This window comes from Drosophila kikkawai, chromosome 3R, assembly GCF_030179895.1.
Source record: "Drosophila kikkawai strain 14028-0561.14 chromosome 3R, DkikHiC1v2, whole genome shotgun sequence".
Classification (NCBI taxonomy): domain Eukaryota; kingdom Metazoa; phylum Arthropoda; class Insecta; order Diptera; family Drosophilidae; genus Drosophila; species Drosophila kikkawai.
Window position 1 is genome coordinate 1,594,946 of NC_091731.1, and position 17,532 is coordinate 1,612,477.

The 17,532-nt window shown below is 37.8% G+C and overlaps 2 protein-coding genes across 12 annotated transcripts in view; one reads left to right on the forward strand and one right to left on the reverse strand.

Annotated features, from left to right (window-relative positions):
- nAChRalpha4 (nicotinic acetylcholine receptor alpha4) overlaps positions 1-5,041 on the forward strand; it is a 511,483-nt gene extending 506,442 nt beyond the window's left edge. For all 4 annotated transcript variants that reach the window (XM_070286891.1, XM_070286893.1, XM_070286892.1 and 1 more), the window contains one exon: positions 4,690-5,041. In XM_070286891.1, coding sequence (XP_070142992.1) covers positions 4,690-4,887 — 198 coding nt within the window. In that variant the 3' untranslated portion in view covers positions 4,888-5,041. The remainder of the gene's footprint in view (positions 1-4,689) is intronic.
- Positions 702-14,620, reverse strand: LOC138928818 (uncharacterized). Of its 8 annotated transcripts, none has more exons than XR_011445220.1 (9): positions 14,483-14,620; positions 14,305-14,412; positions 4,000-4,279; positions 3,802-3,921; positions 3,696-3,741; positions 3,412-3,636; positions 2,941-3,147; positions 892-2,047; positions 702-836 (listed from the first exon to the last, which is right to left on the reverse strand). XR_011445220.1 is itself a non-coding variant. In XM_070286898.1 (9 exons), exons 7-8 carry the CDS (start codon positions 3,444-3,446, stop codon positions 1,667-1,669), a joined length of 390 nt encoding a protein of 129 aa, XP_070142999.1. In that variant the 5' UTR covers positions 3,447-3,636; positions 3,696-3,741; positions 3,802-3,921; positions 4,000-4,279; positions 10,793-11,526; positions 14,305-14,412; positions 14,483-14,620; the 3' UTR covers positions 702-836; positions 892-1,666. The 8 variants fall into 7 exon arrangements, 7 of the variants coding, with proteins under 7 accessions (XP_070142999.1, XP_070142998.1, XP_070143002.1 ...); XM_070286898.1 differs by lacking the exon at positions 2,941-3,147 and adding an exon at positions 10,793-11,526 and having other exon boundaries at positions 3,438-3,636; XM_070286900.1 differs by having other exon boundaries at positions 2,941-3,636.
- Positions 14,621-17,532: the final 2,912 nt, after the last annotated feature.

The window sequence follows — 17,532 nt, forward strand, 5'->3', positions numbered from 1 at the left end:
TTCCATTTTATTGATGGGAGGTCTGGGCGTTTCGCTTTTTCATAAAATTGTTCAAACATATTTTTCATTCTGTTTCTTAAATTCGCATCGCACTTCTTGTTTATGTTTAGCTGGCTGCATTCAGTTGTCTCGGGGTATTCTATTAATAACATTTCTGATTCAAAGCTGTTATCATATTGACTAATCATTTTGCTTTCATTTAACTTAACGGTATTTTGTATCGACTTGACATCAATTCTCTGTCAATTCTTTTTGGCTTATCGTCTTCAACACTTTTATTATTTAAACAATCATTATCTAAATTTCTATAATTTGAACGATAATTTTTTTATTTTTTTCAGTTAAACGATCATTTTCGGAAAAACTACCATTTGAACTACAATTTTCCGCATTTTTATTATTTGAACAATAATTTTTCGCATATTTATCGTTTGAACAGTAATTTTTAGCATAACTATTATTTTAAATATCATTTTCAGCATAACTATCATTTGAACTATCATTTTCAGCAAAACTACAATTTGAACAACAATTTTCCGCATATCTATCATTTGAACTATCATTTTCAGCATAACTATCATTTGAACTATCATTTTCTCTCATAATCTTAAAGTTACAATTGCTCATAAAATCTCGTCCCAAAACTGTTCCATATGCCATCGATTTGTTCGCCACAATTAGTAACTCAAAATTAAACATTTCTTTATTGATAATAACAAAACATGATATTTTTCCGATTATATCTAAGGGGTTACCATTTAAGCCAACGTATTTGTGAGAATCTTTTCATTTGCCTTGATATTTTGCTCATTGGACTCCCAGAATCGTAGGGCATTCTAAAAACAAACATTGATCAGGTTCTGAACCAAAGTAAATCTTAAACGGTCTTACATATTCATTGATGGGTACGAACTTCTTCTCAGTGCAGTGGTGAACCTGGTGATCGATACTGGCACATGCGTGGCAGGCATCTGTGCAGACGAGTTAAAGCAGTGCATGTGTGCTTGTTATCGCAGAGCAGAGTCGGGAATCCCCTCAATGATGTTGCCGATTAGCTCCTCGTTGCCCATTTGGATGTGTGTGTGCAGTGTTTTTTCCTTGAAATATGTGGAAAAATCTTCGGACGAATTCCACTTGCGCCCTTGAAACTTGCGTCGAGACATCTCCTTACTATTAAAAGCCTCATCAATCTGTCGTAGTAGTTCATGAATCGGCAAAGTCAGCAAATTTTCGGTTGAGTGCAACCAAACTTGAGCGCGGTCCTTTAGTTTTGACTTCACCTTTCTCTGGCCATGGCCAGAATCGAATTGTTGTTTACTGATTCTTCCTCCAATCTGGCATCTCCGCCAACGATGTTTTGAACTGGTGTGGAGACATTGTTCTGAACTGGTGTGGATACATTGCTCTGAACTGGTATGGCAACACCGTTCTGAGTCGGTATGGCATCGCCTTTCAGAGTCGGTATGGCATCGCCGCTCTGACGTTGATTAAATTCCTTTCTCAGAATCTCGTTTTCTAATTGGAGTAGCTCTAGCTGAAGCTTTAGGGCAGTCATGCCCAGCCCAATACTCTAGCCGCTCTCATTGTTTTTGTATTTGCTCCTAGGCATAGGCAAAGCAATCGCCGTATACATGCACGACTCACTCCATAAGCAAAGCAGACTACACTAACAATTTTGCGAATTCTCTTCATTCTCCGCGTCTTCGTTGATCTCGGCAACAACACTTTCATAGGCTTCGCCGTTACCTCGCTTGTCCGAATGTAAATGGCTGTTGTCTGGCGCCGCTGCTCCGGCGTCGCCGTGCTCCAAATCGATATTAAGAGCGTCATCTTCTGATTCCGCCATCGCCGGGCAAACTCCTCGTGCTTCAGGGGGCACCCCATTCAGTCGCGCCGCAAGCGTTTCCTTATTTCCGCTTTTCTGCATGTTAAGCCTTCCCAGCCAATTGCGTAGTTCCGCCACCGTGTAATCGTCTGCACCGATGGTGTTCATTTTTTTTTGTTTGTAGATTTTGATAATGTTTTGTTCCCTTTGTAGGTTGAGCGTCTGAGGAAAAAATTGTATTCTCAGTAATCCCACATCTGAAATTGTAGGAGGCACTAAATTGCTGCTGTTCTCTTCAGTGGTCACAAACGAAGTGTTCTCTATTCATTCTTCCATTCCATGCTTAGCCTATTTATTAAGTATTGGTGTTTCATCTGTCATCGTGCGAACGAGACACACGCAGTAGTGTTCGTGAGCACGGTCTTTTTAAAATGAGTAAAGGAGATATGTATATTGTATGCTTATAACTAAGGGTGTATATGTACAATAAATGTGTGAATGTACCGGGTAGTGTGAATGTTTGCTACAATTACTTAGTTTGGCTGCTTGCTACATAAGTGATATGCGCAAACTAACCCAAGCAGTACGAAAAGCAAAGGAGCAGTTTAGAGACCCGAGACGGTTTGCCAGTATTAAGATCCTTAGCTAGCAGCTAACAAGGTTATTGAATACCGAAGAAAGTGTCAGTCTGCTTGGCAAAGGTGGTTGGGAACTGGTGGACGCGTTTGGGTGTGCCTCTCCAGAGGTACTTGGATTCTTTGGACGGATAAAGGTACTTGTGGAGTACCAGAGAAAAAATCCATTTCTATCTGTGCCCATAACTGGAGCAGACGGCGTAAATCGACCTCGATTTCTGGCGGTCGTTTGACCTGGCTCCAGCCGTAGTTGGAGAAATCCCTACTAAAGGCGCGAAAAAAACCGAAGAAATCGACGCCAGGCAAATGAAGCACTACGCCGACTAGGATAGTGACGACGAGGAGAAGGCAGACTCCGAAGCGGATTACCGAGAGCTGAAGGAGATCAAACGATGGTTTGGGAACCACTAGCATGGAGAAATACACCATCAAGCGGGTTGATTTACTCTGGAGAGTGTTCGTCGGAAGTAGGATGCTTACCTTCCCGAGATAGAGGTGGCAATCCGGAATACAGTCCACTCAGCTACGGAAAAAGCGCCGATCATTACGCTGATCGGACATCACATGTTCCTGCATGGTTCCAGCTATAGGCTGGCCAGGAAGCTGAAGACACGCTTACAGTCGCCGATCAACGATCAACGGATCGAGGCTATATAGGGAGGCAAAAGGCAGGCGTGAGGAGTAGCGCTGTAAAAGTCAGCCAGTGAAAGAAAATTTTTGAAAATGAAAAACGTGAGTGAAAGTGGAAATCCAGTGAACTTGTAGTAAAGGATGTTTCCTTTCAGCGTAATAGTGGCGAAATCGCTGGCTGCTAAATTTTTTTCTGGTGTTACCCGCAGCGATATGCCGCCGCCAGAAGCGACCTGCCAACTTGGTGTCGCCAAGCAGTCCACCAGAACTTTATCGTCGCCAAGCAGTCCACCAGAACTTTACCGTCGCCAAGCTGCTTACCAGCACGAGCTACCAATCCCGCTTACTGTCGCCATTCTGACTGGAAATTGATGAGTCCGTTCTGGGAGCGCCCCACCGTAGACCGGCAGGAAGTTTTGGTGCGGGTTCAGGGGCCAGTCCTATCCGGCCAATAGGTGGCTATTTTTGTTTGGCTGCCCTTGCGGAACGCCAATCCTGACCGTGCTAAATCTGGCGCTGTACCACTTGCCATCAAAGGGTGCCATGCTGCAAGTATAGGTTGAGTATTTTTTGTGTGGATAAGTTTTTTTTTTTGTGTTACTTACCTGTACCCTCTAGTTTCTTTTCTCGCCGGTGAAAGGTTAAGCTTAACTAAGTATAAATCTTGCCATGTTAGTAATAAGGAAGTTTATAAACATATAAAGATTTTACCTAGAATAAACGCTGAGTAGAGGCTTTTATTTGGGGGAGATGGGTCGGGCACAAGACCGCCTGGAATAGACTACGGTCCGCCGCAGATGGGTTATGCTCTAATATGTCCAGTAGGCTTCACTGGATAAGTGCGTGCGTCGTGGCAATTATTGCCCGTTTAAGAGTTTGGGATTAAGCACCGATAAGATAAATACTTACATATAAATACTACAATGAGCACATGCGCAGGTATTTTTATTCCGATGAATTTTTGACTAGGCTGTCGAAAGTGTACAAAATGACAGATGTCCGGTCACACAATCCAGTAGCCAAAAAATAGACATTAAGCCGACTAAATTTTTAGCTTTGCTCCAAACGGGCCTTGAGAAAAGAAAACACAAAATCGTAATTTCTTCCTTCTTCAAATACTTCAGACTCAAGCACAACAACTTGGAAAAGATTGTCATATGGCTTCATAATTCCGTAAATTACATACAAACTGAAATAAATACATGTTGTGGAGTATTGTATAGAGATAAAAAAAGAGATTTAAAACTAAATGAGTCTATTGAAACACGTCTGCTGAGCTATTATTTTAAACTGAGTTTTTTTCGTATAAGTCCTAGCTTAGGTTGTTAATATAAGATTCGAATTTGTGTCTTATATCTGGATACACGGGCAGTCCCCGTTTGCGGGAAAAGTTCTAAGTGCAATAGGGGAGATCACAGCTACACTTTGTGAACACTCACAGAAGGTTAAAATTTGTGTTCCAAATGTACATGTTTTACGGTAGAGCCAAGGGATATATATATATATTTTTTTATACATATGCAGACAAAAGCTTAACACTTTAGCGGTTTGATAGATAATTCTTATTAATTAATTTATTTAATTTAATTTTTTTTCTAGGTTAAAGAAGATTGGAAATATGTTGCAATGGTGTTGGATAGACTCTTTCTATGGATATTCACATTGGCCGTTCTTGTCGGTACTGCAGCTATAATTTTACAAGCCCCTACATTGTATGACGACCGCATTCCAATCATTGAACAAAAAGATTTGGATTTTTCTGGAACTTCGGCTGGACGTTGCAAGCCCCCGCAATAATGATAATATATTTAAACCACTGATATGATGTATAATGATTACTTCAATGAAATTAACTTAAATTAAGATTTTAATATCGGATTAGTGCACTGTTACCGTGACTTAACCTAGTCATAGATTTCTATGAATTAAATTTTTACGTTTTCTCTAATAAGTCCTTATTGATACACAGAAACCATCGTAACAAAGAGCGCTTTTTTTCTATATATATTTTTTAAATAAAATTATTTTAATCTTTTTGTACTTTTTTCTTTAAAAAGCAAACAAATTTGATTTAAAAATATATAATTATATTTGTTTACGTCAGATGAAACGTGCGAACTGTATCGATACGACAGTACTACCCACTGTAAATGTGCACGTCTAAGATAAAACAAAAGTGTTGATTTTATCATTAGGTAAAAATAGTAACATAAAATTATTATATATGTTTCTACCCTTAACATGAGTTAAATTTATATATATGTATATGAACAATTAGTTACAATAAACCAAAATTTAGAAAATGAAGTAAGTCCACAACATTGTCAAAATTTTCTTTTGTATGAAAATTTCGATTTATACAAACATACATATGTACATACGTATGTAATTGTAAAGCTGGCCGTTGTTAAAATATGCCATTGGCTTAACTGACTTAAATCATATAGCAAGTATTGGAAAAGTCATGAGCCAATTCAAATTTTTTTTTACATTTTTCATTAACTTTATAATGAAGTCAATATGGTTTAAATAACCCGAAATCCGTGAGTAAAAGAGGCCGAGTTTACGTTAACTAATATTTTTTGTAATTGCAAGCGTGCAATTTTGATATTAAATAAATAACCTTAGTTATCGAAGTCTGTAATCTAAAACACTTCCCGCTAAAACTTATAAAAACTTAATCTGATTTTGAAAGAGCGTTTCAACGATTATGAATATAAAAATGATATACTGATACTGTGGGGTAAAGACTTATTTTCAACTGAGTGAATAGAAGCCGACACATTCTATTAAAGGGATTTTCCAGCAGGTTTCCTTTCCCCTTTCGTTATTCATTCAAGTTTATTTTTTACCTTATTAGTATACATATGTATGTATGTATGTAGATTGAATACAAACAATTAAAAATATTACAGAACTTTAATGGTTTTCAACATTATTCCTTTTTTTTTGTTTTTTTGTTATTTCAGAATAATTGACTTAAAACCCAATTTTTAGTGTTTATATATGTTATGCTTAGATATTTGATCAATCAATCCGCCAGTTTTCTAACCATTTTTCGACGCCTACCAAATATTCTTTAAAGTGTGTTGTTACTAATTTCCGAGCATTTTGAGTGGCTGACAATCGCAGAGAAGGTAAGACGAGTGTATGGCGGCTTGTCCGAATGTCTGCCGTGTAAAGGAAGTATAGGATCGGTCCCAACACACTTTATTGGGGCTCGCCAGTTTCAATATTACGAATGATTGAAGTTGTTGATTTTATATCTCATGGTGAGGTGAGGTAACTTGTGGGTGTTTTCCAGTAAGAGGGTTTTGATTTTGTATGATAGACTTGTGATACGTCCAGAAATAAGGCATAGTATTGCAGTGCCTTGTGGCTTGTGTTTTCCCAAAATCCGACTTGGTTAAGGGGAAAAACTCTGTTTAGCTGAAGATGTGTTAATAGTCGAAAAAGAAGAATTTTTTCAAATAGCTTGATACACACGGTAGGAGGCTGATGGGCCGACACTAAGAAGACTTGGATTTGTCTTTATCTGACTTTGGAATCTTTGTGATAACAGACTTTTTTCATTGATCAGAAAAGTACCGTCATTTCAACATTGAGTGGAATATAAATTCAATGCATCTGACTGCCGATTCTGGCAATTCATGTGCATGGTCTTCAATGGTCTTAAGTATTGTGCTGGTTTCTAGAATGATTGGTGAGGTCGGCGTCGCAAACGGAACATTCGGTATTCAGCTCAGAGCCGTTATTGTCGGACTTGAAAGTCAGCTCAGAGAAGATTTTTGTCGGACTCGAAAGTCAGCTCAGAGAAGTTTGTTGTTGGACTCGAAAGTCAGCTCAGAGAGGTTCGTTGGGCTCGAAAGTCAGCTCGGAGAAGTTCGGACTCAAAAGTCAGCAGAGATTCGGACTCGAGAGTCATCAAAGTTCGAACTCGAAAGTCAGCAGAGATCGGACTCGAAAGTCGGCAGAGTTTCGGACTCGAAAGTCAGCAGAGGTTCGGACTCGAAAGTCCGGAACCTGGGCTCACAAAAAGTGACTTCGCTGCTAACTACTAGGGATTTTAACTCGACCCAATCGCAGTCGGCTGCTAAGTAATTTCTCCAAGGCTGTGGCCCGCTTTATATAGGCCCTGGCGAGGCTTCAGTGTGGCCAGAGTCTTGTGTGAGATTTGCCCGAATAGTGTGGCCAGCCTCCGTTCGGTCCAGTGTGACCCTCCGCTCGCGATCAGTGCCGCGCGCGCGCATTCATTCGCGCGCATTCGCATTCGCCGATCCATTTTTTTATGTCGCTAATTGTTCCTATCTTATTATATTTCCTACTAATATTTATTTGTGCGCGTACACGCGTCACAAACTCATAAATTGCTTATATAATTAAATTGGCGGCTCCGTTTCTTTAATATGCTGGTATTTAATTTATTTCGTCCACTGACACAATTGCAGCACTGTGCACTGCACTTGTGTCTTAAAAAAAATAAATAATATATATATGAATAATTGATTATTGATTAATCATTAGTAATCATTGATAATAATTTTACGCTCCTTCTTGAATCATTATCAGTGTTGTTCTGTTGTTGTTCATGTTGTTTTGCTAAACGTAACCATATAAAGCATAGTAATAATCGATAATTAAAAACACTATGTTAACAGAAGAGCTATAAGGAGAAAATATATATTAGAGCAGAAAAAATTCGATTCTAAAATTGACTAATCAATTTTTTTCAATTATGTGAAATATAAATATACAGTTTTAGAATCAATTTAATAGATAAAGTTTTACGCGAATGATAACTCGTGAAAAGTTAAGTTCAAAGTTCAACATATTTGATTTACTACGTTGAAATATATTTTGTTTTTCTTCCGGCTTCTGAATTTTCCGGAAGTTGGGATTTCGGATTACGATGGGAAGCCTAGTAAATTAACACAAGTAAAGATTGAGTATTCCTTAACCCCTATATCTTCTTGGGTATAGGGACCTTCAGCGTATTATAAGGCTTTGAAAAGTCCCAAAACCAACCACTTTTTATATTTTGACCGTGATTTTCTCAAAATTGGTACGTGATGGAGACCGTACCATTTTTGACCACAATCTTTCAGAATCAGTAACGTTTTGCCTCCGGATAAAAAATGTTCGAATCAATGTAATTATACTCCGATGTCAAATAATAAGTGAAAAAGTATATATTTACATGTAAAAGCCGAAAGATAAAATGTGAAGAACAATAATATTATAAATATGTGATGAATATAATAATTAAATTTATTTTAATTTTCGATGTTAATCGATTTATTTTTAAATTTTTTTTAGAAAAGAATTGGTACACAAAAAATTTATTTATTTCCAGCTCTAATATGTATTCTTGATCTGCATTAAAATCCGAGTTGATCAGGCTATGACTCCTCTTAGTTTTTGTGCCTTCTGCATTGAACTTCCCAAGTCGGAGAGATATATTTTTAGGTGATATAAAAACAAACGAAAATTGTACTAGGCTGTTCTTAAACTATTTTTCCAAAAGTTTCTAAATACTCAAGCGCCGTGAACCGACAATTGTGGTGGTTTATCACAATAACTAAGTAATATAAATATGCATTTAAATTTTAAAATAAATTTGATTCGATTACATTAAGTTCTTGTTTTACAACATATTATATTTTAGAATGATTTCTGAATTACGGAATTTTTCAACAACTAAGGAAAAAATGATTCTACAAATGTTCGTTCTCATTTATCCCATACATGTTACATTGATTTTTTGTTTAACTCAAGCAACAGTTTCTAATTGTAATTATAATGACTGCAAGCGTACATGAACCTCGGCACGTGAAAGTAACCTACCTCTCTTTATGAAATATGTTTCTACCATTAAATAAATAAAATAGGGTCTACCTACACAGCTTACATCTGCTTCCCCCATCCGTTGATCGGATGGTCCATAAAGTTTTGTCGTTCCGAAATTTCTCATTTTGTTACGCGTCCGTTGTGCATCTAAATTTGATGCTCTTTTGTTGGAGACAGTTATTTGCTTCAAATCTGATTTCTTCTTCTTGACAGTGAAAATGTAACAATTCACTGCGAGTATGAAAAAAGAAAGAACGCGAGGAGCAATTGAAATATGGAAATTAAAATGTGTCACTAAAGCTACAAGCATGGCCCAAAAACCCGTTGGTGTTTTCCTGTATATTCTTGCCCCAACATATTCCCAATTGCTACTATTCAACATAAAACGCTTTGTTTCACAACTGTTTTATACAGATCGACTAAGTAGGAAGACAGTATTATTGTTAGAATACTAACAAAATCTAAAAATGTGCTAACAAATATAAATTTTTTAATCTAGGTCGAGAAAATATCATATAAAGCACTTTGCAGACTAATGCAATAAGTTTAATGATTAACTGAAGGCCGACCGAAATATTCTAGTAAATATAAAGAAAGATAAACTCAACACGACTAAGTTTATATAACGTTACAGCTTGCAATTGATTCATTAAGAATCAATCCATTTTAGTCAAATTGAAATATAAAATATCAGGAGATATATAAAATATATATAAGAATTAGTAAAGTTCTACAGACTCGAATTCTCCAGTCGGCTTTGATTCTATAAAAATCAAAGGCGCGACTTTGGCCAAAATCAAGAAAAATAACTTTTCAATAGACAAGTAGCAGCTGTGGTTACGATCGTTTTATTGGCGCTACCGAAATCATCAGACCACTATATGAATTTTTGAAAAAGTGTTCGCAAAACCGATTTTAACCATACTTATTCGACAGAAAATTTCCCAAGAATTCAGAATCTGCAATAAAATCTATTTTAAGATTTTTTTGTAGAAGATATAAGCATTCAAAGTTAAAACTTTTTTCGTTTTTTGCATCATACCAAAAAAAATGGGTAAATTGGTCGACTTTCAGGTAATATAACACAAAAACCATAAAACCAATGGTCATGGTTTTTACTTTAAATGATAGATACATTCATAAACTGTTAATTAACCCAAAAAAAACTGCACTTTGGTTTGGGCTTGTACAGGTAAATCGCTACCTGCCAGGTGTCCATTTTTTTCACCTTTTTCTGCCTAAAGTAGTCTATAACTTCTGAAGCCGATGAAAGCCACCGACTACACTATGTCTACAAGTTACGTGGATCTTTCCTGGACCAGAATTAACTTTCATCGGCTGCGTCGAGCTGCGTCTGCGAAAATGCAACGACATAAACCAAAGCTACTCATGGTGAAATATACCAAAATACCGACACACTGTCATACAAACCAAAAAATATACTAACTGTAGCGCGTGGCGGTTACACTTTGAAATAAAAATTTTTTTTTTCAGTTTTCAAATTATTTTTATTTGAGCAAATACATAAAAATAAACATAAAAAATTAAATAAAAAATATNTTTTAAAAATTGTTTTCATTGAAAAAAAATTTAACCAAGCCTTTCGTGATTGTATTCTTAAACTTTCCCCAGTTAGTAATTTGAGGTTTCTAAAAATAGTTAGTTTTGAAGAGTTTTCGAAGTCATATTCGAACTGTATATACATGTGGTCTAAGAAAGAAGGTCTCTCTAGGACTCTATTCAAATACGAGAGTCCCATTACGAGTGTTAAATCTAGCTCATTTTACGAGGTATCTAAGAAAGTGTGCTGATACATATAAGTTCGTAGAAAGTATAAAGTCTAAGAGTGACTCACCTCTGTCGTTTATGTGGCGGCTCCCCCAAACGCTAATGTGAAGGGTGTGCGCATCTGTAAAGCTGTTTAACGCTCAGGTATATGCTATTCATGCCTCACGTCAAGTATCTGCGTACAAAATGTCCTCCTCCTCTTTGTTGATCTGCATATTGGGCCCCCTTTGCTCACGAGGTGCAGTACCTTCCAATATGCAGTTCATATGTAGATGGTTTGCCGCTGTAGCAGCCCCTGCGCCCGGTCTCTTTGGATCGCGATTAAAAATAGTACTTTCGTCTTTGGTATGGATGGGACTAATTCCGGGACCAACATCTCTCGGTCCCGTCCGAGATCGGTTCCAGCCGGCAGATAGTTTGCGTTAGCTACTTTCAGCGCCGCCTTCCACCGCGCCTCGGTCATCTAGTCATTTGCATTGCTTCGATCAATGCGCGCCATGATCAGGTGTCGTTTTGACACCACGCTGACCTTCGTTTCATTTCTGTTCGGCTTCTTCACTTTAGGTCGTGCTTTAAGAACGTGTCCCTTGAGTCCGCGTTGACCGAAGTGTATCCTCTCCCCCGGGATATTTTGCCAGATTTTCTCGTTGTCGCCTTGTACTGCGCCTCTGCCTTGATAGCATCTCTTGAACGCCTCGGCCTGTTTTTGCGAATAAAACATTTTCCTCCTTTTTTAGAGACCTGCATACTTTCCAGCTCCGAGTCTGTATCGACGACGTTTCCTCTGCGGCTGAACTTGGTCTGCAACATTGTTGTTATTGTAGTGACAGCAGTGTCACCACTGCACTATGGTTTTTTCGCGTTTTTTTTGGCATAAACTCTAATTTTAAACCTATTGATCTGAAATTTGGTATGTATACATTTTTTAAGCTTCTATGATGGCCTACCAAATTTCAAATGATTTGGGGAACTATTTCATATAGCTGCCATATAACCGATCTGGCCGATTTGCACCAACTTTTTTGTTTTCAAGCTATTGCTTTGAAATTTGGTTTGTATACATTTTTTAAGCTCCCAAGATGACCTACCAAGTTTCAAATGATTTGGTTATATTAAAAAAAAAATTTTTTTTTGGGCGAATGGGCCAGATCTGTTATATGGCAGCTATATGAAATAGTTCCCCAAATCATTTGAAACTTGGTAGGTCTTCTTGAAAGCTTAAGGGGTTATATACAGTTGTGATGATAAAAAAAATCGACTTTTTTTATTGCATAGTCTTCAAGTATATACTGTTGAGAATACTCTCACAAAAATTCATAACGATCGGAGCTTTAGAACCGAAGTTGTAGCTATTTATAGCGCACGACCTGCACGTCGGCCGGAACAAACTTGAAACTTTAAACGCGATTATCTCAGAATAGTTTTTTTTCGAAGTTACCTTTGCGGTGGACACGATTACTAAAAAACTATTAATTCGATCAACACCAAATTTGGACCACTTATTTATTATAATAATAGCTAGTCCTCTAACGAAGAATTTTTATTTTTTTTTTTTAAACTTTTTTTTTTAGAGCATAAAAATCGAAAATCTTATACCTTGAAAAAGTAAATTTTTTGTTAAAACCGTCGCCATTTTTTTTTAAATCAAAATTTTTACAAATCCATGGTCTAGAGGACTAGGCAATACAATATACTAACGAAATTTTTTTAAATTTTTGATTTCGGATGAACCGTTCTCGGGATATGATGTCCACCGCAAGTCAACATCGAAAAAAAGACGATCTTGGAATTCGGCCATAACATTTTTAATATTTAATATATTTTTATGAAAAAATTTTATAAAGTACCCAGAAACATGTACTAAACAACGTCAAGAAAACATTTAAAAAAAAATATTTTTTATGATGTCAAAAAAAAATCGACAAAATTGAATTTTTTTGAGCGGTACAACTGTATATAACCCCTTAAAAAAGGTATTCAAACGAAATTTCAATACAATAGACCTAAAATTGGAGTTTATAGCAAAAAAAAAAAAAAAACGGAAAAAAACCATACTGATATGGTACTAGAAAATGTTGATTTTTTCGAAAACGTGTGGATTCGGACAAAAACGGTTAGTTTCTCATTAATCTGCACACTTTGGTTAATAGTTTCTCATTTACAACTTTTTGCAACTCTTTGCCATGCAAAAGTACTGATCCATGAAACACAGCTACACTTTTTAAGCTCGCTCTAAAAATACACGTAAACAAAAGACGGTACAATTGGACAAAAACACATAACAACGACAGAAACATTGGTAAACTTTAGTTTTATATACCTGGACAATCGTCTTCCATATTTATTCATTTAACTTCTTCGTAAACTTTTGCCACAACAAACTATCAAAGTCGCACAATTTTTCGCGCCAATTTCATACAAAACAGCTGCTACATAATCAGCTGACTTTAACAGCTGGCCAGCAGACCAGTGTTGCTCCATATGTTAAAGTTACATATTTTTTTATTTGTCTAGGGTATTTAAAAATTAAAAATAAAAAAAATTTTAAGATACATAAAAATAAAAAAATTGACTTTATGCCAAAAAAAAGCGAATAAAACCATAGTGCACTGGTATGTCCTGTTCCAGTCATAACAGAGGTTTGACCGCTGACGACAAAAATAGAGAGTTGCTCCCCAACGTATCAAACGGTGACGTTCGGGCTGACATCCTAGCCCCGCTAGCCTTTTTCGCTCCCCCATACTAGTTTCTATTTCAGGGGAATTTTTAAGCTGCCTATAGCTTTGTCTACAGGTTTAATTCCTACGGCTTTTGAACCGTACCCCGTTTGGGCAAGCGGAATTGCATTATACGCAGTTCGGCATAAAACAATACCCATTGTTCAGCCTGCGCCCTCGGGGAAGGTTCGTCAGCACTCCTTGCAGTTTGCAATTATATCATTAAAAATCGATAAATTTATGTATGTCAAATGAAAAATCCCAACGACAGTAATAAAACATTTATGAATAAAACACAAAACTTTTGTTTGTTTTCCTAGGCTTTCATATAAATTGACTGATTGCTCTTTCTTCAGGTATATAAAACACTCATAAGAATGTTGCCTAATTTAAAACCTGTTTTTGAATCTCAACGAGGTATTTCGATATTAGGAATCGTCAATTAATAATCGTTCGAATTAATATTGAAATTCCATTATATTAAAAAACTGACAGATAAGTTCTTAAAGTGTTCCGTTTCTTTAAATTATTACTATTTATTATTTCATTTTATAAACAATTTCATTAAAAGGGTCCGATTATTTTTTGTTTCATTACTCTTTTTGTCTGTGTAAAAAACAACCTAAGCTTAAGTGTGTTTGTCAGTCTAAAACCCCAGATCTCAGACACCCCAACAAGAATAATTTTATATTGAATAAAAATTAAGAATAATAATAATTAATAATAATTTCCATTGGAGAAACAGTTTTATAGATTCAAGATTAAAAAAAAAGTTGTTTTGGGATTATAGTGACGTAAGAAAACGAGTTTAAGCTTCGGATATCGGGTATCTGACTATAAAAAATATTCGGGTTAACCTTACCTAATATGTATTTATCAGAACATTATACAGAGCTCGAAGATTATTTTCAGGTCCTTTAAAGCACATATATTTTTAGTTTTCTCTTTTATGTATGCACTTATATTATTTCTATAATTAAGACAAAAATGTTTAACAATAATAGCATCACTCATAATTCGTATCTAGAAGTAATAATGACCTTATAGCAATGCGTCTTTCTTATATATTAATAGTGTGAAAAATGTGAAATAGAAAGTTAACATTTTAGAAAATAGAATATATCTAAAAATTTTAATGTATGTATTTGTTACAAATAAAGTTGATTTATACATAGAACCTACTGAGTTTGAATTAATGTACGAAATATCATTGAAATTATACAAGTAATTATATCTGTCTAAAAACATTTCAAATTGTTACATTTGGTTATGTTTTCCTTTATTTTGGCCTTCAAAATCCTAGTTTATTAGAAACAACAATCTTAAACTTTGGATGACCAAAACGCATTTGGAAAATCTGAAGGAAATCTGAAGGATACGTATGATATAGAATAAGGTTGATATAGATTATACAATAGAAATTATGAAGAATTGATTTTGAATTGAATGCGCGCACGCGCCATGATCGTGCGCAAAGGGTCACACTGGCCCAAAAAAGATCTGGCCTTACCAATTTCTTCCCAGGCGTTGGTCACACTTAACTTCTCCCAGGCCTTATATCAGACGAGCCTCAGCCCTTGGGAGCTCATTCAGTTTCGGTCGGCGATCGGTCAAGTCCTCCAACGGAGCAGCGGCAGGAAGCAGCCAAGGAGTCATCATCAGAGGAGCGCCGGTCGTCGGACCCCGACCATATCTTGCTAATTGGTAGACCTTAGGACCTTCACGTACGTCTCTATATCTTGGTAGACCTTAGGGTATCCATATACATCTCTAAATTGGAAAATCTTAGGGCCTCCACAAACTTCTCGATATTGGAAGACCTAAGGGCCTCCACAAACTTCTCGATATTGGATGACCTTAGGGCCTCCACAAACTTCTCGATCTTAGAAAACCTTAGGGCCTCCACAATCTTCTCTATATTGGTAGACCCTACGACCTCCACACACTTTTCCACTCACGTAGATCTCAGGGCCTCCGCTAACTGGTAGACCTGAGGGCCTCCACAAGTCAGGAGATCTGGGGCATCCGCACAGCGTCGTTTCACCAACACTGTCGACCTGAGCGAGAAGGATGTGCCTGAAACTTAAGTGCTGCGTTCCAGAGCGGCTACCGGCGGCAGCAGACTAAACCCAATCTTTTTAAACAGTCGTAATATTCGAGACAATAAACAGATCATTATAGTTACGGCATATTTCTCGGCGTTCTACTCTGGGACCAGGTCGGCATCTCATTCAGCAACCACCTCTGACTAAAAATACAAATTTCTGAAACGAACCCTGGCCTTCCATGAGCAACAGGAAACGACAAACCGTAACAACTGTTCGATTTAAATAAATTTCAACTGCATAGTTTCTGAGCGTTAACGATAATTTGGCGAAGGAAGCTCGTAAACGCTTGTGAACATACATTAAAATTAGACTGGTGCATATTTCAGACGTAGCTTTGCATAAATTGGGAGCATACGCCCAACAAGGAAAACTTTCTCCAAGTGCCCGCAATAATGAATCAGTATAACTGTTGAAGACCTGGAGGGTTTACAAATCTTTTTTATACCCTTACAGGGTATTATAATTTGAATCAGTAGTTTGCAACGCAGTGAAGGAGACATTTTTCGACCCTATAAAGTATATATATTCTTGATCAGCATCAACAGCCGAATCGATCTAGCCATGTCCTTCCGTCTGTCCGTTTCTACGCAAACTAGTCCTGAATGAAACTTTGTATATAGTCTTCTATATACTCTCACTGCTATATATGTCGGAACGGACCGGATCGGACGACTATATCATATACCTGATCGAAACATTTATAGAAATATAGCAATCCTCTCTGCTTGTCGCCAGCGGTTACACCTCTGATGGGACGGGAGCAGGTCATGTCAGTTGCAACACTACAGCCGAAAAAACGACGCAGGGGAAGTTAAGCCGCCCACGTGCCATAGTTGATACAGACTCGGACCTTGAGAGCGTGCAGTTCTCCAAAGAGAAGGATAAAAGCCTTCTTCACTCGTCGAAACTAGGCACCTGCTCCCAGCGCAGGGACCGGCCAAAATGGTCAAGCGAGGATATGAAGGCCAAGGCGCTGTACAAGGCTGTCCACCGCATCCAGAATCGGCTTCAGGAAAAAGCTGCCCTATACCCAGACGAGAAGGTAAAGCTTACCTGGGTCGAGGAGAAGATCACTGAGGGGAGACTTCACTTTGCCAAACTCCCCCATATGAGATCAACGGGCGGCTTCGCCAACAAGGTGGAGGAGACGCTTGCCAACAAAAGGCAACGCTCAGCTGAGAGCGCCTGTATGGAAGCAAAGCAAAGAAAGTGCAGTTCTCTAGATAAACAAGGAGGCAGAGGACATCCTCTACCCCAGATACGGGAAGTTGGCGTGGGGCATTTGTAGCGTGGTGGCAGGCGTGGTGGTAAAGGACCTAGGTCTGGAAACCATCGTGGATGCCGCCCAGGGAATGAAGGGTCTAGACGCTAACCTTACAGCTCCGATAACCTGACCGTGGTGATACTAGAGAGCGGTAAGAAGCACCTTTTGGTACCTTCTGCTTTACGGCACACGACAGGACGACCCCACCAGAAGAACTTATGATCCTGGTAGAAGACAGACCAACTGCTCGTGTGTGCAGACGCCTACGACGCCTACGAGCCATTGACATAAACGACAGAGGTGAGTCACTCTTAGACTTTATACTCTTAAACAGCCAAAGTTTGGGGAGGAACACACCTTTGTAGGTCCCACCTCCTCAAACGTGCTAGATCTTACTCTTGTAAGGGGCAAGGTACTTTGGTATCAGAATGGAGAGTCCTTGAGAGACCATCCTTCTCAGATCATAAGTACATATGGTTCCAATACGCATTCGAAGACTCTCCAAAACAATCAGTCTTCAGGAACCCCCGGAATACTAACTCGGGAAAGTTCAAGGAGAATATCGCGATACGACTCGCGACCTCTCCGGGCATAGTAGAATCCGTGGAAAACATAGAAAAGTCCCTAGAGACCCTAGACCGTAGACCATACAGAGTCAGCTTAAGGGGGTCTTCTCATTCAAAAGCCGTTTTTTGGACCCTTTTTATAAAAATTCTTT